This window comes from Pleurodeles waltl, chromosome 9 (genome assembly GCF_031143425.1).
Source record: "Pleurodeles waltl isolate 20211129_DDA chromosome 9, aPleWal1.hap1.20221129, whole genome shotgun sequence".
NCBI lineage: Eukaryota > Metazoa > Chordata > Amphibia > Caudata > Salamandridae > Pleurodeles > Pleurodeles waltl.
This window is the reverse complement of record NC_090448.1, coordinates 47,276,938-47,303,028: the sequence shown is the minus strand read 5'-3', so window position 1 is coordinate 47,303,028 and position 26,091 is coordinate 47,276,938. Positions and strand designations below refer to the sequence as shown.

Here is a 26,091-nt window from a genome sequence, read left to right as displayed (position 1 = left end):
TTGCACAGCCTCACAATGTGTGCAGTGTGACTTCCAAATGCTAGTTGTAAATTTCAATCTAATTTACTGCATTCAAATTGGTAAATTGCCATTCAAGCTTAACAAATTCAAAATACGGATGTGAATCTGTCCCTAGTCTGTTATTCTCAAGCCTCTGGACATAGCCCTTGAGCAGAGTTATCAGAAGGCTTGGGCTTTGTTTAATGAATTGAGCTTTCTGGTCATTAGTACCCAACTCATGCACATACATACCCCAAACGTAGCAGTCTTCACCTGCCCCTCTTTTGCCTTCTGAGTTCCTAAACTGTGGCCCTCATATCCAAAAATGTTATTTTAAATGTTTGTTTTTCTTGCATAAAACCTATCAAGTCACTTTGGACCTCACATTTTTCTTCATAGTGTTTTTGCAGGAGCCACTGTGTAAACAATAATTTGCAAAGCTCATAGGTCACACTTTGCCAATGGTTTATGCTGCCACCATTGGCATTGCCAATGCCGGATACTTTTACAATGCATTGGAATCGGCAAAGCCAATAGTAGCAACCAGCCATTCCAAACATAAAGAAAACATTGGCCCTAATTTATTCAAAAGTGGCACAGCACAGTGCTGCACCAAAAATAGCAGTGCTGCGATGCGTCACTTTTGAAACGCAGGGATGCACCGTATTTACAGGAATACGGTCCACCCCTGCGTTTCCCTCTTCACCGGCACTGAATTAATCTGCCTGCACCAACGCAGGCGTCCTTGCACCACAGTGCAAGGGTGTCTGTGTTGATGGGATAGATTGTTTATGTGCAGGAAGGTATCCCTTCCTGCTCATAAAGAATCTATAATGGCGATATGGCACTTCTATGTGTGCTGCAAAATTCAGCACACATAGAAGTACCAAAGCGTCATTTTGGAATGTTTGTTTATGTGCAGGAAGGTACACCTTCCTGCACATAAAGAATCACCCACTGCATTTTGCTCTTCCTATGTGTGCTGCAGAATGCAGCACACATGGTAAAAGCAAACAATGAGGAGGAATAAAAGCATTCCTCCTCGTTTTGCCAGGCTAATGCAACCCTTGGGGTGGCGTTAGTTTTTTGCACTGCCACAGGTTTACGATCACTCGTAAATCTGGGGCAGTGTCAAAAGCAATGGGTGTTGTGGTGGAACGCCCCCTGCATCACCCATTCCACACCCCTCTGACACAGAAAACTGCATCGGAGGAGCCCATATTTACAAAGACGCGTAACACCATAATAAGTGGCTTTACACCTCCTTGTAAATATGGAGCAATGGTTAGCGCCACTGGAGCGTCACGAAAAGTTATGCTCTCATGGCGTTAGGGACTCTTAGATCTGCCCCATTATCTTCTTTATTTCCAAAATGGCCGTCATGTTGCACGATGCCACATGACAATCCAATGGAGAGTTTTTTGTACTTTCTATACTCTAAAAATAGCATCATGAAAGATGATGACACACAAGCTAATCTCTGCCCAAGCCCACTTTCTTAGCATTGTTGGAGTTATTAGTGGGGTGAAATGAGGCCAAAATTTGCTATATAACACGATTCGTGCCTTGGGATGCAAAGCAGTGTCAGTCGCTAAATGTCTTTGAATTGTGTGGCACCAGAGTGGGTGTAATAGGGCAGGCGATGTGCATAAACCCCCTAGGATTCCACGAAAACCCAGATCACCTTGAGTGATCTTGTTTTTGTTTTATGTGAAACCCAGGTGTCAAACTATAACAAGACCAAGAAATTGGTACATTGAAAATTGTGTAATTTCCCTACGTGTAAGAGATGTACTTTCTAGAAAGTTACATAAATAATCAGTGCTTAATTTGAGCCGGGGGGTTCCGGTGCTTGGCTCTGGCACTTAATTGTCAACACTGGTGCTTGTGACAGTCTGCCACAAGGTATTGCTGTATGGCTAACTTCTAGATGACCACAACATACCATTGAGAATGACTATTACCTGCGCCCAAGCCATTCTTATAGCTTTGGGGGCCTGAAATAGTTCAAATTATTACACTTGTAGCATTGTGATGATTAGAAGTTGTGTTGTTACTATAATTGGTAGCATAACAGGGGCAAAGTTTGGTGCAAGCTGCGGTGGCCACTTGACGAGAGCCCTGGTACTTATTTTTTTAACAAATTAAGCGCTGACTAAACGTTTTTTGACGCTTGGGCAATTGTTTGTGCAGAGATTTTTACTTGAAGATGCATCTGGTGCAGATTTCTGTTAGACACTGCTTTCCCCGATTTGCACCATTATGCAAAACTAAACTGCAATTACCGTCATGCAAAAGGGCATTTTAGAGCATGCTTCTCCAATGACACCATCGGCTTGTGGCTCATAGTTCCTACAACACTGTTCAATTTTTTGTAGTTTACCCAATGCTGAATATTTCTGCAAAGCCCTACGTGAAGCAAATCTACGCAGATCTTGGATACAGTGTCCTCGTCCAGTTGGTGACTCTGATTCTGCTTAGATGTCAATAATTAATTAAGCCATAACTGATTAGGATAACAGGGAGATCAGCTTGTCGAAAGAGGGTTGGCTTGTAACTACACACTGTTTCACCAGCCAATTGTTTTCATAATTTGTACTGTTATGTTATCTTAAGTCGATTTGTAGAGCGCAACTTATCACCCGTGAGGGTATCCAGGCAGTGGAGCAGGAGAGTAGGCCGAGCTATTCTCCTAGATGAACAGCCCCAGGCCTTCAGTTTCTTGTAGAACTCAAGAAGAGAGGGGGAGGTCGTCATGTGTTGGGAAAGGTCATTCCAGGTTTTGATGGTGATGTAGGAGAAGGGTCACCCTCCTGTTTTGTTTCTGCGAATGAGGGGGATATATGCAAGGGAGAGAGGGGCCGAGCACAGTTGTCAGGTTGAATGGCAGAAGGGGAGGCGGTGGTTGAGGAAGGCAGGTCCGGCAGTGTGGTGGGCTTTGTAGATGTGGATGCGTAGTTTGAATTGGCAGAGCTTCTGGATGGGTAGCGAGTGTAGTTCTCTGAGATGGGAGTGATGGGTGCACTGCCGGGGATGTCTAGGATGTGTCTGGTACTGGCGTGCTGAACGTTCTGGAGTCTCTGGGTGAGTTGGTTGGAGATGCCAGAGTCAAATGCATTGCTGTAGTCCAGTCTGTTGGTTATGAGGGCGGAGCATTATTAGTATGAGAAATCAGGGCGGAGCATTATTAGTATGAGAAATCAGGAAGGGATTACAGCGTTCACCTGTTTGGTCATTGTGAGTTTGTCATCCCGGATGATTCTGAGGATTCTGACATGGTCTGTGGAAGTGGGCGCAGGGTCCATTATGACTGGCCACCACGAGGAATGCCTTGGAGAACTCTTGTTCCCGAAGATCAGGAGTTGTCAGTGTCATAAATCAATATTCATACCACATCTACAGGATTTGGGGCCGGATTTACTAATATTTCATGCAGTGCAGCAAGGCAAAGTTGCTTGAAACGAAGAGTGTATGAATGCACAATATCGACTGTGATACGGCATGCCTCTGCTCTCTTATAGTGCTGGTGCACTTCGAGCAGCTAAATGCCAATGCAGACACCATTGTATAATGGTGCAAGCGTGCCTGTGTTACAAGCAGAATTATTTTTGTGCAGGAAGGAATACCTTCCTGCACAAAAATATTATCTCGAGGCATTTTACTCTTTTAATGTGTACTGCAGAATGCAGCACACATAGATAAAGGAAACAAAAAGGTGAAAAGAAGATATGCCATCTTCTGGGAGGCGTAGGAATTTCACGCAATCCCAGGTTTACAAACCTCTGTAAATCTGGGATTGCATGAAATCAGTGGGTGGATGCACAAGAATGGCCATAATTCACTGATAGAACACCTCCCAGAATTAACTAAATGTAACACAATGCAGCGCAGAGTTTCTTTGTGTGGCCTCATAGATATGGTTGAGAGGCTGGGAGGCTGAGAGTTGTGCTGCAGCTGCACATGTCCCTCATAATATACCCCACAGTTTTTGAGAAGGTCCAGGTAAAAGAAGGCACACCAACAATTGAGTGTAAAGTTCATAGCAGAATCGGGGGAGTTTCTTCAACAAACCTTTGTGCTCATTACTCAGTTAGTTGTGATTGCTACAGGTATGAGCTCTATAGGACAAGTCTGCATTTGGTTATTCCTTAATATGTGATCAGAGGACCAAGGTCCTGATCATGTGCGCCTGGGATGGGTAGGCGCTGTTTATCACATCCCATGAAATCCTACTGCTCGGGGTTTGGTATTTATTGCATTGTGACACATTGCACTTATTCTGAGCTTCTGCAGAATGGCATGCAGACTTCGGTGTTTACACCATATTTCATTGTCTCACCAAGGGCCATATTTATGGAGCCCTTACGCTGTTCCAACGTCACATTATCTTCATTTTTTTACACTAAGGTGGCGTTGGAAGGGGAAAAACACTGCGCCATATTTACAAAGTGGTGCAATGCATCTGTTGCGCCACTTTGTAACCCCTTGCACCACATTATGCCTGCGCCAGGCATAATGTATGCAGGGGAGGTGTTCCGGAGCTGGGGGGCTGAAAAAGTGGTGCAAAGGAATCTATGAGATTCTCATAGATTCCTTTAAGAATTTTTTTTCACATTTTTTAATGCCTGCTAAGCGCAGGCCTTAAAAGGAGGCTCCCATTGATTACAATGGGCCTGTGGGTGCTTTGCAGGATTAGCGTAATCATTTTTGACTCTAGTCCTGCAAAGCGCCGGACTAGCATAAAAAATTATGACACTAGTCATCCTAACTACCACCATGGTGCGCCATATTACAAATCCGGCGCTATGATGGTGATGTTAGGGGAGGCGTTAAGGGGTACAAGAAACGTGGCGCTGCACTATTTGCAACTCCACATTTGATAAATATGCCTCCAAGTACATTCCGAGTGCGGTAAACTCTGTACAACTCGGAATTCTGACTCATGTGTAGACGGGGGTTTGCTTGTGGGTCAGAAAAGTTTGGCCCACTCATGAACAGGCCCATCAAGGTCACAAAAGACAGGAATTCATTGCTGCATAAAGACATGTTAAAGATTATGTGGCTTTTACACTAGTTGCCTGTAGGGACACAGGACCTATTTAAATCCATCTGGTGGTATTTCAGATTGAGGCTTCACAGCTCCTCTGAATTCTCTTGCTGGTTTTCTTTATCTGACATATTTCACTTCTAAAACTGTTCTTGGAGATAGCTGGAGGTCTGGGCAATGTTGCTGTATCTCAGTTGTCCTTTAAACATCTATCACCTTGAAATTGGCTCGAGGGTGGGTGCCTTTAAACCTTCAGAGAGCATAGCTTGTTTTGTTCAAACCTTTTGCATGTGCTGATGCACCTTCCCTCCAACAACAGGTCTCCTGCGCCTAATCCCCCATCCCTACTACCCACATTTCACCCCTGACATGGTTGCTGGGGAGTGCTGTTCTCACCCCTGAGGGCATTCAGATAGTCCTTGCTCTGTGGTGCTTGGTTTTCGCCTCAAGACTGTTCGCCTCTCCTCTTCTCGGTACATGGTACTGATGTAAATTCCCCTTCCATGCCTCGACTGTACCAGCCATTTCTGAAATAAACCCAGAACTACAAACAGTTAGAGCACCAAAGGTGGTTGCTTTGGATAGATGACAGCAGCCTCAGGGTATAGAAACTGACTTCAAGGTTTCCAGTCCTTTTGGCTCTTGGGGCCCCACTCCTGGTCCTGTTAACAGAGGTCTTCAAACTGGGGGGCTCCAGTGATCCCAGGGGGGGTGCCAGGCTCTGGCCAAAAGAAGCATTATACAGATAACAGGGCTTTGTTTTAAGCAGAAGCGTGTTATTACATTTTTTTAAAGGTAACAGTACTTAACTGCAATGTTTAAATAGGTCTAAACATGCTAAAAGATTGCATTATTTATCAAATAATTGTGAAGAATTCTGAGGGGGTCCAAGGATTTTTATTTTTAAACCTGGGGGGGGGGGGTGGCATTAAAAAGTTTGGAGACCACTGTGTTAATGTGACATTAGTCTATGTAAATAAAATGAGAGAACCAATATATATGCAACCATGATACTTTCAACCTTTTTTGGCTCATTGCAAACTACATTTTTGAATCAGCCGACACAGTTTCTTCCTGTGATCTCTAAGACAATATCTATTCAAACTTTCTTCGTATACCTAAACCACCATCATACCTTCCCTAATTAGTCCACGCCTCACTTGGTTCAAAGGTAGGTAGCATAAGCTACTGACACAGGGCTGGGCTTTGTGTCACAATTCATAAAATGTCCTATATTCAAGGCCTCTGGAATTCTGCACCATTGGAAGACCAAGCTATGCAGCAGGTTTTACTAAACTGCAGTAAGAAAAGGCAAATTATGCGGCGTTACACATCACATTTTGTGGGACGTTGTTTCACTATTTGTTCATTTCGTGATTCTGACTTTCCCGCTGGGCAGGCAGGCGACCGCCAAAAGGCCGCCCGCCCGCCCAGCGGGAAAGCACCAGCAACGAGGAAGCCGGCTCCGAATGGAGCCGGCGGAGTTGCTGGTGTGCGACGGGTGCAGTTGCACCCGTCGCGATTTTCAGTGTCTGCCACGCAGACACTGAAAATCAATGTGGGGCCCTGTTAGGGGGCCCCTGCAGTGCCCATGCCAGTGGCATGGGCACTGCAGGGGCCCCATGACACCCGTTCCCGCCAGCCAGGTTCTGGCGGTGAAAACCGCCAGAACCAGGCTGGCGGGAAGGGGGTCGGAATCCCCATGGCAGCGCTGCTTGCAGCGCCGCCGTGGAGGATTCCCTGGGGCAGCGGGAAGCCGGCGGTAAACCGCCGGCTTCCCTTTTCTGACCGCGGCTTTACCGCCGCGGTCAGAATGCCCCCGGAAGCACCGCCAGCCTGTTGCCGGTGCTTCCTCCATAGGAATGACCCCCTTTATCTCATTAGCACCAGTTTAACACCTGATTTCAGCTATGTTATTCTTTTGAAATAGTCTGTCACTGTGCTGCACCATGTATGGCGTTGTTTTAGGAATTGTTCATGTTTGAGTTAAGAACTTTTTTGCTGAAATCTGCAAATTATGGTGCAGACTGTGGATTAAGTTCCAAGTGCATTAAAAACATAAATATACAAAACAGTATTTCTACCATGAAGTTGGCTAATTCCAGTGCCTATATTGCCCATCTTCAAAGCAGTGGTGGCTGGCTTTCAGTTACCTTCACGCTGTCCTTACGGCGTACTCCTCTCCTCTCGAACGTGGAATGAGGAAACTACACAACCAATCCTGGTGCTTCTCTCATGCTGTTAGAAAGCATGAGAGTAGCATCAGGATTGGAGGGAGCTACCTCTCTCTGCGCTCACAAGAGCGCTGGAGGCCTGTACTTTCTCTAACTCAGCTGTCTTAAGACAACTTGGGTTAGAGAAGTTTAAAGTGCGCATGTCAGGCTGGCCATCGCAAGACGGCCGGACAAAGGGACATGCGGACTTTAAACTAAAGTGCAGAGCTCCCTACTGCTGCCAGTTATCAGCTATTGCCCCACCCCATCTTCACACTCAGTTTAGGACGGGATGCTGAAAATTAAAATGGTAACAAAAAATCTTTATTACCATTTTATTTTTCAGCTGTTGGGGCATTTATTTAGCGGGGCAACTCTCTCACGGAGAAGCCGACCCTGCTTCATAGACTGATATCAGCGAGCATTTGTACAAATGAACCAGCAGCAAGGAAATAGCAATGAGTTAAATGGCACCCTGTCCATGGTAGCTGATAGACCTGGATGAAATGTTAATTATGCCAGAGTAATCAGAATGATTGCAGTCATTTTGTGATACTCTTTTGATGAAAAAATTACCAAAAATTATGTGATTATGGCTTTTCCCCTTATTACGAGTAATTTTCCAAAATCCTTCTGCGGGAGCCCAGTACCAGTGACTTTAGACAGCATGAGTGGCTGCTGCTGTTTGTGTTCTGTTGCATTTAGAGCTATTTTCTTAGTGCAAAATGCATTCTCTGTTCCATTTGGATACCTGAGTGCATTTTGCGCTATAAAACAATAGGGCTAAATGCTGAGTTACGCTCCTCGTGCAATTCTGCGCAATCGCGTGCAATTTTGCTGTTATGGGGTGTAAATATTCTACAACAAATTACGCAAGGTACGCCTGTAGGAGGCTGGACTGGCTTGTAGTGAGTACCAAGGGGTACTTGCACCTTGCACCAGGCCCAGTTATCCCTTATTAGTGTATAGGGTGTTTAGCAGCTTAGGCTGATAGATAATGGTAGCTTAGCAGAGCAGCTTAGGCTGAACTAGGAGACGTGTGAAGCTACTACAGTACCACTTAGTGTCATATGCACAATATCATAAGAAAACACAATACACAGTTATACTAAAAATAAAGGTACTTTATTTTTATGACAATATGCCAAAGTATCTTAGAGTGTACCCTCAGTGAGAGGATAGGAAATATACACAAGATATATATACACAATAGCAAAAATATGCAGTATAGTCTTAGAAAACAGTGCAAACAATGTATAGTTACAATAGGATGCAATGGGGAAACATAGGGATAGGGGCAACACAAACCATATACTCCAAAAGTGGAATGCGAACCACGAATGGACCCCAAACCTATGTGACCTTGTAGAGGGTCGCTGGGACTATTAGAAAATAGTGAGAGTTAGAAAAATAACCCTCCCCAAGACCCTGAAAAGAGAGTGCAAAGTGCACTAAAGTTCCCCTAAGGACAAAGTAGTCGTGTTAGAGGAATAATGCAGGAAAGACACAAACCAGCAATGCAACAACTGTGGATTTCCAATCTAGGGTACCTGTGGAACAAGGGGACCAAGTCCAAAAGTCACAAGCAAGTCGGAGATGGGCAGATGCCCAGGAAATGCCAGCTGCGGGTGCAAAGAAGCTTCTACTGGACAGAAGAAGCTGAGGTTTCTGCAGGAACGAAAAGGGCTAGAGACTTCCCCTTTGGTGGACGGATCCCTCTCGCCTTGGAGAGTCGTGCAGAAGTGTTTTCCCGCCAAAAGGACGCCAACAAGCCTTGCTAGTCGCAAATCGTGCGTTTGGCGTTTTTGGACGCTGCTGGGGCCCAGGAGGGACCAGGAGGTCGCAAATTGGACCTGAAGAGAGAGGGGACATCGAGCAAGACAAAGCGTCCTCACTGAAGCAGGTAGCACCCGGAGAAGTGCCAGAAACAGGCACTACGAGGATGCGTGAAACGGTGCTCGCCGAAGTTGCACAAAGGAGTCCCACGTCGCCGGAGACCAACTTAGAAAGTCGTGCAATGCAGGTTAGAGTGCCGTGGACCCAGGCTTGGCTGTGCACAAAGGATTTCCGCCGGAAGTGCACAGGGGCCGGAGTAGCTGCAAAGTCGCGGTTCCCAGCAATGCAGCCCAGCGAGGTGAGGCAAGGACTTACCTCCACCAAACTTGGACTGAAGAGTCACTGGACTGTGAGGGTCACTTGGACAGAGTCGCTGGATTCGAGGGACCTCGCTCGTCGTGCTGAGAGGAGACCCAAGGGACCGGTAATGCAGCTTTTTGGTGCCTGCTGTTGCAGGGGGAAGATTCCGTCGACCCACGGGAGATTTCTTCGGAGCTTCTGGTGCAGAGAGGAGGCAGGCTACCCCCACAGCATGCACAAGCAGGAAAGCAGTCGAGAAGGCGGCAGGATCAGCGTTACAGAGTTGCAGTAGTCGTCTTTGCTACTATGTTGCAGGTTTGCAGGCTTCCAGCGCGGTCAGCAGTCGATTCCTTATCAGAAGGTGAAGAGGGAGATGCAGAGGAACTCGGATGAGCTCTTGCATTCGTTATCTAAAGTTTCCCCAGAGACAGAGACCCTAAATAGCCAGAAAAGAGGGTTTGGCTACCTAGGAGAGAGGATAGGCTACTAACACCTGAAGGAGCCTATCAGCAGGAGTCTCTGACGTCACCTGGTGGCACTGGCCACTCAGAGCAGTCCAGTGTACCAGCAGCACCTCTGTTTCCAAGATGGCAGAGGTCTGGAGCACACTGGAGGAGCTCTGGACACCTCCCAGGGGAGGTGCAGGTCAGGGGAGTGGTCACTCCCCTTTCCTTTGTCCAGTTTCGCGCCAGAGCAGGGGCTAAGGGGTCCCTGAACTGGTGTAGACTGGCTTATGCAGAATTGGGCACATCTGTGCCCAAGAAAGCATTTCCAGAGGCTGGGGGAGGCTACTCCTCCCCTGCCTTCACACCATTTTCCAAAGGGAGAGGGTGTCACACCCTCTCTCAGAGGAAGTTCTTTGTTCTGCCATCCTGGGCCAGGCCTGGCTGGACCCCAGGAGGGCAGATGCCTGTCTGAGGGGTTGGCAGCAGCAGCAGCTGCAGTGAAACCCCAGGAAGGGCAGTTTGGCAGTACCAGGGTCTGTGCTACAGACCACTGGGATCATGGGATTGTGCCAACTATGCCAGGATGGCATAGAGGGGGCAATTCCATGATCATAGACATGTTACATGGCCATATTCGGAGTTACCATTGTGAAGCTACATATAGGTAGTGACCCATATGTAGTGCACGCGTGTAATGGTGTCCCCGCACTCACAAAGTTCAGGGAATTGGCTCTGAACAATGTGGGGGCACCTTGGCTAGTGCCAGGGTGCCCTCACACTAAGTAACTTTGCACCTAACCTTTACCAGGTAAAGGTTAGACATATAGGTGACTTATAAGTTACTTAAGTGCAGTGTAAAATGGCTGTGAAATAACGTGGACGTTATTTCACTCAGGCTGCAGTGGCAGGCCTGTGTAAGAATTGTCAGAGCTCCCTATGGGTGGCAAAAGAAATGCTGCAGCCCATAGGGATCTCCTGGAACCCCAATACCCTGGGTACCTCAGTACCATATACTAGGGAATTATAAGGGTGTTCCAGTAAGCCAATGTGAATTGGTAAAATTGGTCACTAGCCTGTTAGTGACAATTTAAAAGTAATGAGAGAGCATAACCACTGAGGTTCTGGTTAGCAGAGCCTCAGTGAGACAGTTAGGCACCACACAGGGAACATATACATGCACACCTATGAGCACTGGGGCCCTGTGTGACAGGGTCCCAGTGACACATACATATAGGCCACAAACCTATGAGCACTGGGGTCCTGACCAGCAGGATCCCAGTGACACATAACAAACATACTGAAAACATAGTGTTTTCACTATGAGCACTGAGGCCTGGCTATCAGGATCTCAGTGAGACAGTGAAAACAGTGACAAACATCCTGACATACACTCACAAACAGGCCAAAAGTGGGGGTAACAAGGCTAGAAAGAGGCTACTTTCTCACAACGCCCACCCCCAATAGTTAACTATTTTTCTATCACCTTTAGCGTTCTGATAGTACAGGAAGATCAACAGCAAAAAGGGCCGGCCTAGGAGCAGTGCTATGACGCTGACTGAATCTGGCTACTCCTTGCAAGGATAAGATTTCAGATGGTTTCACAGGAGTATCTGTCTAGCAGGAGCCATGTTGATGCACGGTGCACTGCACAGTGTTGTCAGTGTCCTTTAGTTTAAGTAGGACCCTAGAATATTGCAGTTGGTGCTGAGGTGAAGAAGAGGCTTAGCCGTTAGGAGGTAGAAGCAGAGAGGGAGGGGGTGCAGAGCTAAGTGGCCTTGAAGAATGGAGGCCAGGAGATATAGGGCCTTATTTCGATTTCGGCAGATGGGTGACTCTGTCACAACGGTGATGGATAACCGCCCCCCAAAACATAAATTGTTTTCCCCATCATTGTATATTATGGGATTTATATTTTGGCGGACAAGCGATTCGTCACCGTTGTGACGGAGTTACCCGTCCGCCAACATCTAAATCAGGCCCATAGACTTGATGCAGGTAGCCCTGAGGTATCCCTCGTCCAGGTAGCACCTGTGCAGCTCATATTTTAGATGGTGACATATGGCCTCTCTAGGGGTTATCCTGAATAAGGTCCTAGGTTTCTGAACACTTGAACGCTCCTTCAGTGAACTAAGCTCCCTTCCTCAGTGAGAGCAGTACTCAGTGAGAGAGGGGCCCCGGAGACAGCTAATACCAAGGTGAACCGCAATAGTCCATGGTTTAGCAGCCTTTGTTAGCAATGTTTTCTCTTTTTCCTGATTGTTGAAGATGACTGCCTGGAGGGACCCCCAAGCAGCTGAAAATAAGAGTGCTGAGTGTTGGGAGACTGACAGCAACCATCAAACATGGTGAAAAAACCTACCATAGAAATGGAATGGAGTAGGGACTGTACTTAGCATTCAATATAAGAGAACCGCTCCAACAGGGAATGCACCACATTCTCACCAAAGTAATACCCACAGTCAATTCGGGAAATAATCAGTAAATTATGATCGGTTTAGTGTTATCATGAGTTTGTAAGAAGGATCTACTGAATAAATCAGAGTAAAAGGTTAACTTAAATCGAGCTACCTGCACAAACTGGCAGTACTAGTTGGAAATGAAATTGTAGACCTGATATGGCTAATTTAAAATTAAATCGTAAATATAGTTGTCTAGCAGAACCTGCACCTGGGCATTTAAGATGCGTACTCAAAGTTAAGAAACAATAAAAAGTTTAACAACGGCTAAAGAGTAGGTATCCAACGATGCTTGATTAATTCGTTCTAGAAACTGGTAAATATGTTTTTATTGGAATAACAAATCAAAGAGACCAGATCACGAGGACCAGCCATCAGTAACTCCCTCTCAGATTCATATTAAGGGCCTGATTTATACTGTTTTAGCGCTGCATTTGCATAATTTTTTGACTCAAAAAACGTGCAAACTTACAAAATTCAATTATGGCCCATATTTATACTTTTTTAGCGCCGCATTTGCAACATTTGTTTTACACAAAAGCGCCGCAAACTTAAAAAATACAATTGTATTTTGTAAGTTAGCACCGCTTTTACGTAAAAGAATTATGCAAATGCAGCACTAAAAAAGTATAAATTATGCCCTAAATGTGCTCACTCGTGAGAGACACCAACAATATCAATGGAGGCCACATGGACTCATCCTCCACTCCCCACCAGACATTTCAGATTCTCTCATACTTTCTTCCGGACAAGAGAGACAGTGTTGTTGCTTCCCCCTGGGTGCCTTCAGGTGGCTTCCACATAAGGTAGTAAAAATATACTACCTCTTGCAAACATTCTCTGCAGAGTTTGTACAATCATTAGTGGAGACAGCCCTAAATTAAGTGAGTAAAGAAGAAATATGAAGGGAAGTGTGAGACATAGCTGAAGCTTAGAGATGTGTGTGTGACATTGTCATTTCTCTCGGATAACATGTGACATGGCGGAGGGATCTGAGGAGAGCATGTGATGTGGCTCTGGACCTGCAGGAGAGAGTGCAGAATGACTGATATCAGGAAAGCACAAGACATGAAAGAATGGGAATCATGTGGCATGTGGACAAGCTTGTGGCATGCAGAGAGTTTTAAGAAGAGCATTGCACACAGCAGTGACTGCAGGGCAAAGAGAGACATGAGAGACAGGTTGCAAGAGAGAAGATGGCAATGTAGAGGGACTGCCTGGAAAGCCCTCTGCCATGTTACATACATGTTAAATGTTACATGTATGTAACATGGCAGAGGGCTTTTAGGAGAGTTAGTGCTAGTGAAGAGGCCCTATAGGTGAGTATATGACCGTGCATTGGACATGGTTGAGAGCTCTAGCTGCTTATGTCAACTAGAAGAGGGTTTTTAAACATAAGACAGGGCTGAAAGCTCCCAGTAGAAGAGGTGGCATGGTAGAGGTCTTCCAGGACAGGTAGCTACACACCCAACAGCCCTCGAGGGTGTGAGTGCATACAAACATGTAATATGGCACAGAGCTTAGTCGAGAGGGTGTGACATGAGGGGGGCTTGAAGGAGACTGTGTGACATGGCAGGGGATTTTGGGAAGAGTATGTGACGTGACAAAAAGCCTGCAGGAGAGTGTATGACATGGTGAGATTATGCAAGAGAGCGTGAAACATAGTAGAGTCTTGTGAGAGAAAACACGACAAGGCGAGAGACCAGCAGTCAACCAATCAATCAAACAATTTATAAAGCGCGCTACTCACCTGTTAGGGTCTCAAGACGCTGGGGGGGGGCTAATGGTTGAAAAGCCATGCAGTAGAGCATGTCACAGGTATGGTGCTGGGAGATGAGGGCTATTGGGGGATGAATGTGGTATATAGGGGCCTATAGGAGAGGATTTGACATAGAAGAAGGGTTGGCTCAGTCATGGGACCCAGGACCAAGACCAGGAGACTGGTAATGGCATGACAAGGGGACTTTGTGACATGATGGCAAGGGAAATGTGAGAGAGCACATGGGATTGTGGGAGGTTCACAGGAGAGTGTGTGATGGACACAAGGCCTACAGGAGAGAGTAGGAGATCTCTTGTTAGGCCCTGTGACTGAAAGAGGACCTACACGAGAGCGCAACTGATCACCTGTGAGACAGTGTAAGTTACAGAGGGTATGCAGGAGACAGAGAGAGATCACCTATGAGTCACTGTGACTGACTGAGGGCCTATAGGAGACAGTGAGAGATGGCAGAGACCCCACCGAGACAGTGTGACTGACAGTGATGGCAGGAGGGCATAAGACATGGCAGAAGGCATGGAGGACATCTCCTGACATGGCAGAATTCATTAAAGAAACTTTGTGACATAGCAGAGGGCATGGAAGACATCTTATGGCCTACAGCAGGCACCTAAACTAAAAGCAGTCCTCAAAGAGAACATAACATGCTAGAGGTCACCCAGAGGGGAAGTGGCTGGCAGATGATTTGCAGAAGAGCAGGAGGCCTGGTAGAGGGCTTCCAAAGCTGTGTTTGTACTAACAGAGGGCTCCCAAGGAGAGACTGAGATGCTGCAGATAGCCTCCACAGGAGGAAGTCACATGCTAAAAATATCATAACAAACTGTGTTGACATGGGTGGCAAAGGGCTTACACTAAAGCATTCAACATGGCTGTGGCCACTTAGAAAGAAGCATGGCAAGACAGGGGGCTTCTAGGAGAACATGTGACTAAGCACAGGACTTGTAGCATGAGACATATCTTGGGACTCGTAGGAGATTAAGAGGTGTTCTGGAAATATTCTAGAAGAACGCAAGACAGTGTAGAAGATTCCAGGAAGCCGTGATATGGCTCAAGGGTCCCTGGAGTGTGTGTGTGTTTCGTGACTGATGGCGTCCAACACAGGGCCTCATTTATAACTCAGCAGATGGGTTAGTCCCCCATAACGGATTTAGATTTCAGCGAATGGGATATCCGTAACCGTTGTGACAAAGTAACCCGTACTCCGAGTTGTAATTCACACTATGGGCCTGATTTAGACCTCGGCGGACAGGTTAATACATCACAACGGTGATGAATATCCGTCCACTGAAATCTAAATCCCATTATTATCAATGGAATTTAGTTTTCAGCAGATGGGATATCCGTCACAGTTGTGACAGAGTAACTCGCCCGAGGAGTTCTAAATCAGGCCCATAGTGTGAGGCATGGCTGATGACCTGTTGTGTTTCCTTCTGCTGTTCCTTTCACCTGAGCTCTCTACTCTCTGTTTGGTGTTTCAGATCGTCATGAGGTCATCATGAAAGACATTCTCGAGCTTGACACGTGGGAGAACCAGTGGAACGTGGCAGCCGTGAAGGTTCTGATGCACGACAGCTATGACGTCTGCCTTGTTGCCAAGATGAACCCTCGAGACCTGATCCCTCCCCCTACTGATTTAGTGGAGCAGTAACCACAGTCCCGCTCCTTCTGGTTCTGTTCATCTCGTGCATCATTTCAAAAGAACTCCTTTCAATCTAGACCTTCGCATGGGAAGTGAATACTGGGTGATGAGGACATTTCCTCAAACTGAGAGCGGCTGTGAGGACTGGAAGGAGTCCCCGTGATACTTGACGATAGAGTACCTTTTTGTTCAGCCATTGTCTTTATTTGCAATCATTGTGGTTCTCAATATTGTCATTTAGGCTGCATTGTTTTGTTTTTATCTTTTGAAAGTTCAACAGTTTGAGATTTTTTTAACATCCTGCTATCCAACCACTTTGGGATGGCATTTTCCAATGCTTATTGACACAAAGGCCTTTTGCTGCACCTTCTTCAACTATCTGGTGCCCTTACGCTGCCTTCCCTAATGCTCATAGCTTCAACGCCGCATGTGTTTATCAAATCCACGCTACTGCCCTTACACACTGTTGATAGACTCAGAGGACTTTAGCTCTTACCAGTATCTATCAAAGCCACGCTACTGCCCTTCCACACTGTTGATAGACTCAGAGGTCTTTAGCTGCTTCCCAGTGTCTATCAAAGCCACGCTACTGCCCTTTCACACTGTTGATAGACTCAGATGACCTTAGCTGCTTCCCAGTATCTATCAAAGCCATGCTACTGCCCTTTCACACTGTTGATAGACTCAGAGGACTTTAGCTCTTACCAGTATCTATCAAAGCCACGCTACTGCCCTTTCACACTGTTGATAGACTCAGAGGTTTTTATCTGCTTCCCAGTGTCTATCAAAGCTACACTACTGCCCTTTCACACTGTTGATAGACTCAGAGGACTTTAGCTGCTTCCCAGTGTCTATCAAAGCCATGCTACTGCCCTTTCACACTGTTGATAAACTCAGAGGACTTTAGCTGCTTCCCAGTATCTATCAAAGCCATGCTACTGCCCTTTCACACTGTTGATAGACTCAGAGGACTTTAGCTCTTACCAGCAGTGTCTATCAAAGCCATGCTACTGCCTTTTCTCTCTGTTCATAGGCCCAGAGGTCTTTAGCTGTGCTTTGATGTGTCTATCAAAACCATCTACTGCCGTTCCACTCTGCACCTGATGTGTCTATCAAAGCCACACTACCCGCACTACTACCCTTTCATACTCTTGATAGGCTCAGAGGTCTTTAACTGTGCCACAGGCAACTATAAAAGCCATGCAACTGCCCTTTCACATTGTTGATAGGCTCAGAGGTCTTTAACTGCGCCACATGCATCTATAAAAGCCACGCCACCGGTAAGTATAGGTAAGTATTTCTTTTTTTTTAATTAAAGTGCCATCGGGCCCAGTTTGGGGCCCCCCCTGTGCTGGCTATTGGGGTGGTGGACATCACTCCTGTCTTTTCTAAGACAGACTCATGTGGTATGGATGGTTTTGCAGCATAAAATGACACTAGGCTGGTTAGAAGCATTTTTTTCCTCTAATCAGCCTAACATAATTTTTGGGTGCAAACCCCCCATCTCCCATACCGCCACCCCCACCTGGCTAACATCATTTTTTTTATACCAGCCCACCCTTTGTGCCGGCTTGTGGCATTCCATACATTTGGCGCCCGGCTGGCTCTCTGGAATGACGCAAGCTGGCACTATACTTTTTGACACAAAACTGCGTTTGCGCAGTTTTGTGTCAAAAAGTATAAATATGGGCCAAAGTCTTCAGCTGCCTCCATTGCATTTATGACAGCCACCTATTGCCCTTTCACACTGTTTTTGGACTCAAAGGTCTTTAGCTGCGCCCCCATTGGCCAGATTATTGATTTTGTTTCATGCAACACAGCAAAACAACTTGCTGCTCTGCCTGAAAAGGATAGAGCAAGAATGCACCACATCTATCCATCTGCCTGCGCTGGCACACAATCTGCAGTCCAAAGCAGGCATCCTTGCTCCATGGTGTAAGGGTGCTTGTGTTACAGGCAGGATTGTTTTTTGTGTAGAATGGGACACCTCCTAAACAACAAGCATTTTCAATGCAACGGGGCTCGCATTTGCTCGAGTTGGAGCTATTTGCGTTGTAAACTCCTAACCTAACTTTTCTTGCCACACAAATTAAAAGAAATAAATCACAGCGCGATCGCGCTATTTAAAATGCAGCGCGATCACGCTGATATTGAAAACAAAATAACGGAGCACGATCGCGCTCCCAGCGCGATCGTGCTGCGGGAAAAATTAACAGATAAAGTAGTCCAGAAACCAGGCTCAAAACATCGAGCCTTGTATGTTTCTAATAGTTTACCGGTGCTGTGTAGGTGGGCTAAACACCGGAAAAGGCATGACGGATGCATGCCTTTCACAAATGAAAGCAAGCAGATTTTAAAGAGCAAGCCCAGGAACCAATGAAAGAGACTGACGTGACCTGGGCGTGGTTTGAAGCCCAAAGAGTGATTACTTTATGGGCAGAGCGCTTTGTGCTCGCCTATAAAAAAGAGGGAAAAAATGGGTAGAAATAAAGATAGTTCTCTCAATTACACCTCTGGTGGAGAGGTGTACAATTCTGAAATATTCCCAAGTTTATCAGTGTTGGTAAATCTGGGAATGCTTCAGACTACGTGGGTGGATGTGATTAAACTCCCACACTCCATCAACGCAACACCCCCACACCACAGAGTAACGCAAGCGGGCAACTTGTACTGTCTTGTGTTACTCCAGATTTATCAAGCCATGCGGGCCACGCAAGGTGGCCTTCCCTGGTAAATCTCGTTCTAGGTTTTGCGTCGCCCTGTGTCCCCTTGCATGGCACAAGGATGACGTAAAACCCTAAAAAATGTGGGCCCAAGAGTCTGTCAAAGCCAGACCATTGTCCTTACCCTTTTCAATAGCTTTCCTCAGTACTGACAGACGCAAAGGCCCAAAATTATACCTTTTTTACACCGCATTTGCGTCACTTTTTGATGCAAAAGCGGCGCAAACTTACAAAATACAATTATATTTTGTAAATTTGCGCCGCTTTTGCATAACAAAATTATGCAAATGCAGCGCAAAAAAAGTATAAATATGGGCCAAATTTCTGTAGCTGTGTCCAGTGCATCTATCATAGCGACACCATTCTAGAATGGCCTCCTATGTGTTAAGTTTGTTACATATGAACATTTTAGAACGGAGTTCTCCTTCGTTTATCTCTTTCAGAAGGCAGCCCTATCTTTAGACTTTTCTAAAGTATTTTTATGAAAACAAAAATGTTTTAATGTAACATAAATGTTTACGAGGTGACTATTACATTCTAGATTTCTACCATTTGGGCATAACATATTAATCCAATTTTAAATGTCCCCTTTTTTACAGGACACAAAAGGACAACATACTTATAAGTAGACAAATTATTAAAACACACTAAGAATAAATTAACCATAGACAGAGCAAACATACATAGGCAAAATATTTTTTCAATAAAGGACAAGTTAACAAGATCATATATCCAAGGTTGTGAGTCTTGTCTGGTTTTAACCTCCCATACTCTTAAAATCCCTATATTTACCTGGGTAAGATTTCTAAACGTCAATAAATACTCGCCGAAAAGGAGGAACAATGAGCAGGACTTTCATTAAAGATGACACATTTTGGATTCCATGGAAGGCAAATGCCCATCAACATATCTAGTATCTCCGAGACCTCCAAGCAGGATGACAGTACTTTATGACAAGTGCACAGTGGGAACTCGATACACTGCATGCTTCTCACAGCCCTGAAAGGAAAGCGTGAGCATTATTACTTGTCAACCACAGTCGAGGGACAATTCGCTGTGTAGTGAATCATAACAACAAATCCATTTTCCTATTTTACATCTGGTGAGAGAAGTGGAAATCTGTCACCATTCCCCACACTTTAAGTTCCTCAACCAAGACACCCAGGTCTGAAGGTATGTTTACCACAGCAGACCTCTTGGTCAGGGGACAAATAAAGACACAACGCGGAAGGAAGAAGCGAGGGGTGTAAGGGCTGGGGCGAGAAGAGTAAGACATGGCATAAGGAATATTACTGCATGTAATCAAGGCATTGAACTGTTATTTGGGAATCCAAGCCTAAAACTGTGCACAAACAAAGGTGATATTATTTGACAGAAGCAGCCCAAAACTGAGAGAAAGAGGACAGGGTAAAATCTTCAGGTTCCCTCAACACAGGAGCATGAAACCCTCAGGCGCCACATACGAAGCAGCAGATACAATTGGTCAATAAATATGAGCATTCGGGCAATAAGAGCTCAGAACTGAACTTAGAATGCCAGTTGAATAAAACAAGCCCCACGCATTCATAAAAACAAGAACCAAGCGAGGTACTCAAATGCTGACCAAAGAGTGAGAAATAAAATCATGCCAACAAAAAGCAGTACAGACGCTAAGAACACTTAGGGCCTCATTACAACATTGGCGGGCGGCAACCGCTGCCCGCCAAGTTGTAACCGCCGTGCAGCCACCAATGCGGCCGCACTCCCGCGGTGCCCATTATGACATCCCCGTTGGGCTGGCGGGGATGTGGGCCGCAACATGGGAGCCGGCTCCAAATGGAGCCGGCGGTGTTGCGGCCGTGCGACGGGTGCAGTTGCACCTGTCGCGCTTTTCACTGTCTTCAGAGCAGACAGTGAAAAGCCGCATGGGGCCCTGTCAGGGGCCCCCTGCACTGCCCATGCCATTGGCAGGGGCCCCGTGACTCCCCGTACCGCCAGCCTTTTCCTGGCGGTTCAAACCGCCATGAAAAGGCTGGCGGTAGGGGGACTCGTAATCCCCTGGGCAGTGCTGCTAGCAGCGCTGCCCCGGCGGATTACTACCGCCGGGGCCATTGTGGTGGGAAACCGCCGGCCCCGGCGGTGCGACCGCGGTGCTTCCGCCGCGGTCGTAATGACCAGGAAAGCACCGCCAGCCTGTTGGCGGTGCTTCCGTCATTTCAGCCCTGGCGGTCCTGTACCGCCAGAGTAGAAATGCCCCCTTATTCTCTAGCAGCAGTGCTTAATTTGTACAGGCGGGTGCAGGCGGTGGACACTGACACTCATTTTTGAGGACCAGGACATATTTCTCATAATTAGACTTTAAGCAAGAGAAAGAAAGGCAGGGAGGGGATGAAGGGGGATGACTAGAAAGATAGGAATTGAGTGACAAAGGAAGTTTGGAGAATGCTGGATGAAAAAATAGCCTGCAAAGGTGAATTAAAGAGACAGGAAATGTGACTAGTGGAAGCAAGAGGCAGAGTTGCAATCAGTGCCCACCAACCTCGGTAGTCTGCAACCCAACATTGCGATACAGACTCCTGAGAAAAACTTTGGGCCCTGGAACCCCAGGCCTCTCCAGTGTTGCACAGATGAGCACATCAGTGGAACTCCTTATGTGCTGAGTGTCACGGAACGCACTTCGGCTAACATTCGAACGCGGATATTGAACCAGATTGGCCAATAAGGTCTGGTGGTCACTGAGCTGCACGACTCTCTCCGCGCAATGTCCTTTGGTCACGTGGTCTGCTGTGCTGCCCAAAAAAGGGGGAAAATGGTGCTCCATCGTATTTACAGAGCCAAAGATGCCATCAAGTCACTCGTGCAAAACAAAATGTTTTTTTAGCGCGTTGTAAGAGCCACAGTGAGCCCACAGATAGGGCCATGAAACGTGTTTTGACCATTGGATTTAATTAGGCACTTACCAGGAATTTACCAGATTACAATGTATTACAATGTACACATCACTTCTGAGAAGTTCCAGAACACAACCACAATGTGTAGTTCTTGCATTAAAAGTCACAAAGTGTGGTTCTTTGTCCTTTCCTAGGAACATTATAACATGTTAGTTTTCGGTCCTTGGTGAAGAGAACAAAACAAAAGATACAAGTGGACACACTAAGGGACACATTATAGGAGCTGGAAGCCAGAGCTTTTTGTCCAGTTTGCTGGATTTGGGGGTCCTCAGCGAATGTCAAGGCCTTCTACGAAATGTCTTAAATGAATGTTGCTGATGATGAAGAAAAACATTGCCTTAATTATCAATCTATTTAAGAACTGATGTATGTCCTACTTTGGTGTGTTTATGCTTTCATTGTTCTGATCTAGAATGTGCAAGCATTTTGTAATTTTTGCATGGCGACATGAATTGTGTATTTATGTTCATAAAGATGTGGAGATAGATTCACTTTTAAATGCATTTTTATTATGAATATAGTCAATTTTTAGCGCTAATTTGTGAATAGCGAACTTGTAAATGTACTTTTGCTTACGGGTATGACTGAGAAAAACATTATCCTAATAAAATGTGGCTTAAACCTGATGGTGCTCTGGACTTACCATAAAATCAGATTCACTCTGCTCCGAATGATTGTGAATTTACGAATGGAGAGGGTGACGGAGAGGAAGGGATGGACTGAGTGATCGAGCTCTATAGAGAGTGTTCATGGATATAATGATACCTAGGCACAGGGCCCATGTACAGTGGCCTAACAAAACTTGAGCTACCGCAAAGTTCCTTGAGTTCCTTCATCTCTGAACCCAGTCAGGGGCCTGCTGTCCCGCGGGGAGCGCAGGGGTCTTTGTTACACCACTGCCCATTTTAGGGCTCTGATTTATACTTTTTGGTGCAAAACTGCACTAATGCAGTTTTGCACCAAAAAGTTTAACACTAGCTTGCACCATTTCTGTGCACCAGCCGGGCACCATATTTATGGAATGGTGCAAGCCGGTGCAAAGGGTAGACTAGCGTAAAAAAAAAAAAATACGTTAGTCGGGTGGGTCTAGGGGTATCGAAGAAGGGGGTTGTGAACCAAAAAATTACGTGAGGCAGGTTAGACTAAAAAAAAATTACTCTAACCTACCTAGAGTCATTTTCTGACGCAAAACCATCCATACCACATGACTCCTGTTTTAGAAACGACAGGAGTCATGCCCACCACCCCAGAGGCCAGCACAGAAGACCAGGGTCCCCTGGGCATGGCCATTCCACCCAGTGCCATGTAGGTGGGGGCCCATTTCAGGGCCCCCAATGGCACTTAAATAAAAAAATACTTACCTGTACTTACCTATACTTACCTGGGATGGGGTCCCCCATCCTCCACTATCCCTCTTGTGTGGGTGGGGGTGTCCCTGGGGCCTGGGGAGGGCACCTGTGGGCCTATTCCATGGTTTTCCACAGTGGAAACAGGCCCACAGGTCCCCTAAACTCCTGCCCTGACCCAGGCGTTAGAAAATAGTGCAAAACAAGCTTTGCACCATTTTTTGACCCCTTCTCCCTCCTGTGCGTGATTTTTGCACAGTGGGATAAATATGGCGCTAAGGCCATAGAACCATTTTTTGCACAGGAACGCCTACTTTGCATCTTATTGAGGCAAAGTAGGTTTCCACATCAAAAAATTACTTTAACTCCATAAATGTGCTGCTAGACGGGTCTAGCACCAAAGTATAAATATGGAGTTAGCTTTGCACCGAATTTGCATTTAAAAAAATTACGCAAATTTGGCACAAAACAAGTATAAATATGCCCCTTAGTGTGCATGGAAGGTGAAATAAGCCTTGTTGTATATAAATATTCTTTGCCTCCATCACGGTCAGCGGGTCCTGGAAGCAATCCATGAGAGTTTCACACTGAGGCAATAACCACACACATAGGCAAGATGGCTTACTCTGGAAGGTGGTAGGTCATTCACTACTCCACTTCTCATTAGAAAGTAGGGCAAAATGCATACTCTCTCAAGGAAGACATATAATCACACACTCTTCTTCGCACACATTAGTTCTTGTGGGTTTCACTCACAGGAGTGAAGACATATTACTGAATTCTGACACCACAGACAGTCCACCTCTTCCCTCTCTGACTGTTACTACCAGTGTGAAGACTGCTCGTTCCCTACAAACTTTGGGCAAACTCTCAAAGTAGCTTTCATTTTGCCAGGTAACAACTTACAGCTCTTTTGTACTAAATGTAGATCCATGGTAAGCATAAGTTGAATATATATGAATTTATTGTGGATCACAAAATCAGTGCTTTATTCCTTTTGGAAATGTGACTTGGAGAAACCTACACACCTGACATTGTGCAAGCCCTTCCACGCGATTACTACATTGTCCGGCAAGACCACCAAGGAGAAGGGCTCACCATTGTTTTTAAGTCTGATTTGAAATGCTCCATCTCAGAACTGAAGGTCCCAGAAACTGAATCATTATTCATCATATTAACATTAGGGAATACTTTTTCCTTCTCAGCGGTTCTCATCTATCCTCCACCATTGAATTTTATCAATGCTTTCCTAGGACTTACTGTTCCACAGGCACCTAGGTACACTCATTTCAATATACTAAGGGGCATATTTACAAGCCCTTAGCTCCTTCTTACACCATACTAGCGTCATTTGTTTACACTGATGTGGCATTAAGGAGGCCATTTCCCTGCGCCATATTTACAAAGTGGCGCAATGCATGCATTCCGCCACTTTGTAAACCCTTGCGCCACATTATGCCTGCACCAGACATAATGCATGCAAGGGGGGTGTTACAACACAGGGAGGCCTGAAAAAATGGTGCAGTGAAATTTACACGCTTTCACTGCGCCATTTTTAGCGTCATATTTGTTAAAGTGATGCTGCCGTTGTTTTCAATGGGCCTCCCTTGACTTTGCAGGATTAGCGCCATAATGTTTGGTGCTAATCCTGCAAAGCGCCATGATAGCATCAACATTTTTTATGCTGTTGTCCTAATGTGTGCCACGGTGCGCCATATTGTAAATACAGCGCACACATGAGGTTGTTAGTGGGGGCAGGGTGACCCAAGAAAAGTGGTGCATCAGAACTGATGGGCCACTTTCTTCTAAATATGCCCCGAGATGACCTCATCTTAAACTCTGATCACTCAACTTGCTCCTCAGTAATCAACCTAGTAAGCAAATTGAAAAGCATTGAACTAGTGCAACGGGTAACTCTTCCAACACATAATGCGGGCCACATCTTAGACCCTGTTTTTTCGAATGTACACAACATGCTAACATACTCTCCTATTTCATTAATATGGTCATATCATTAGCCACTCCTTTGCTCCTACCTTGGGCAGTGGACAACAGTCACGGTTCTTTGCTGCTTCTACAGTCTCGAAGATGGCCCAAACTTTCCCCTTTCACTTTCAAAAGAACAATGGATTTAACCCAGATCTGTGGCTGGTGTGAGTGTTTCAAAAGTTTCAGCACTCCGTCCATCATCTCTTTGTGTGTTGCTACGTTCGCCCTAAGTGGCCAGGGTGTGCCCAGACGTGAGTCCCGTGCTCACTATGCCACTGGATTCAAGCTAGCCTGGCTGATGAGGGGTGATAACCCAAAACCGGTTCTGGATGCTTGTTTCCGGTCCAGGGAGGATCTGGCAATTAAGGCTGGACTGTTCCCCTGGGCAGCAAGATCAAGACTGATTTTCATATGGCTTGGTCTAACCTGGGGTGGCATGTTGAGCAAAAGAACAATGGATTCAACCCAGATCTGTGAGCGGGGGTGAGTGTTTGAAAAGTTTCAGCTCTCCGTCCATCACCTCTTTGTGTGTTGCAAAACTTTCACCCGACCACATTTGCAAATCTTTAGTAGTAGCTATATCGAGCTTTCCCAATATTGTGACTGAGGCCAACTCAGTAGTTAATACTGGGGTCACAGGCTCGCTTGATAAAATAGTTCCCCTTACATCTTTTTCCAGACCAAAACCATAAACCCGTTGGTGTACTGGACAATGGTCAACTATGGAGAAAAGTTGTAAGACCTTGGAACGAGCTTGGTGCAAAGCCTACAATCCGATCTGCAAAACCAAATATAACGGGGCTATTAAAGTGTATCATACAACTATTAGAAAGAAATTCATGGTATTTTATGCAGAAAAAATCAAATCCCTGTCAACTCCTCCAAGAGATCTTCTGTATACTTACGTTACTTAAAGACCCTCTGGTCATCACCCTTTCGGCTCCTCCTTTGACCACCAGGTGCAATGAATTAGTTACATTCTACCAAAAAGTAAATGCCATTTACTGTTCCTCCTCTACGAGGCAAGACATACTTTGGCCCCTGAGAGCTCTGAGATTGCGAATGTTGGGCACTGCTGCCCATCACATTTTAACAAAATTCAGGAGGAGGACTTCCAGAATCTGAGCAGTTCAGTCAAATAAAATGCCCCACTGCATCTCACACACTCAATAAATAATCTCCTACAATTTACCCCATCATGTGCGGATTATTGAATCAATCACCTCTGCCTCGGTCCCCAATAATGGAAGCATGCAGTGATTATCCCGCTCTAGCAAAAATCTTACCTTGGATCCCTCTAAACCAGAAAACTATCGCTCTGTCTCGTTGCTGCCTTTCTATACCAAAATAAACATGCCAACAAGCAACTTTCTAAATTTATTGAAAACA

At 45.8% G+C, this 26,091-nt stretch overlaps 1 protein-coding gene across 1 annotated transcript in view; it reads left to right on the top strand.

The window, feature by feature from the left end:
• Positions 1-21,993, top strand: part of KBTBD12 (kelch repeat and BTB domain containing 12) — a 441,296-nt gene extending 419,303 nt beyond the window's left edge. The window contains exon 6 of the mRNA XM_069206255.1: positions 15,554-21,993. Coding sequence (XP_069062356.1) covers positions 15,554-15,723 — 170 coding nt within the window. The 3' untranslated portion in view covers positions 15,724-21,993. The remainder of the gene's footprint in view (positions 1-15,553) is intronic.
• The last annotated feature ends 4,098 nt before the right edge of the window (positions 21,994-26,091 follow it).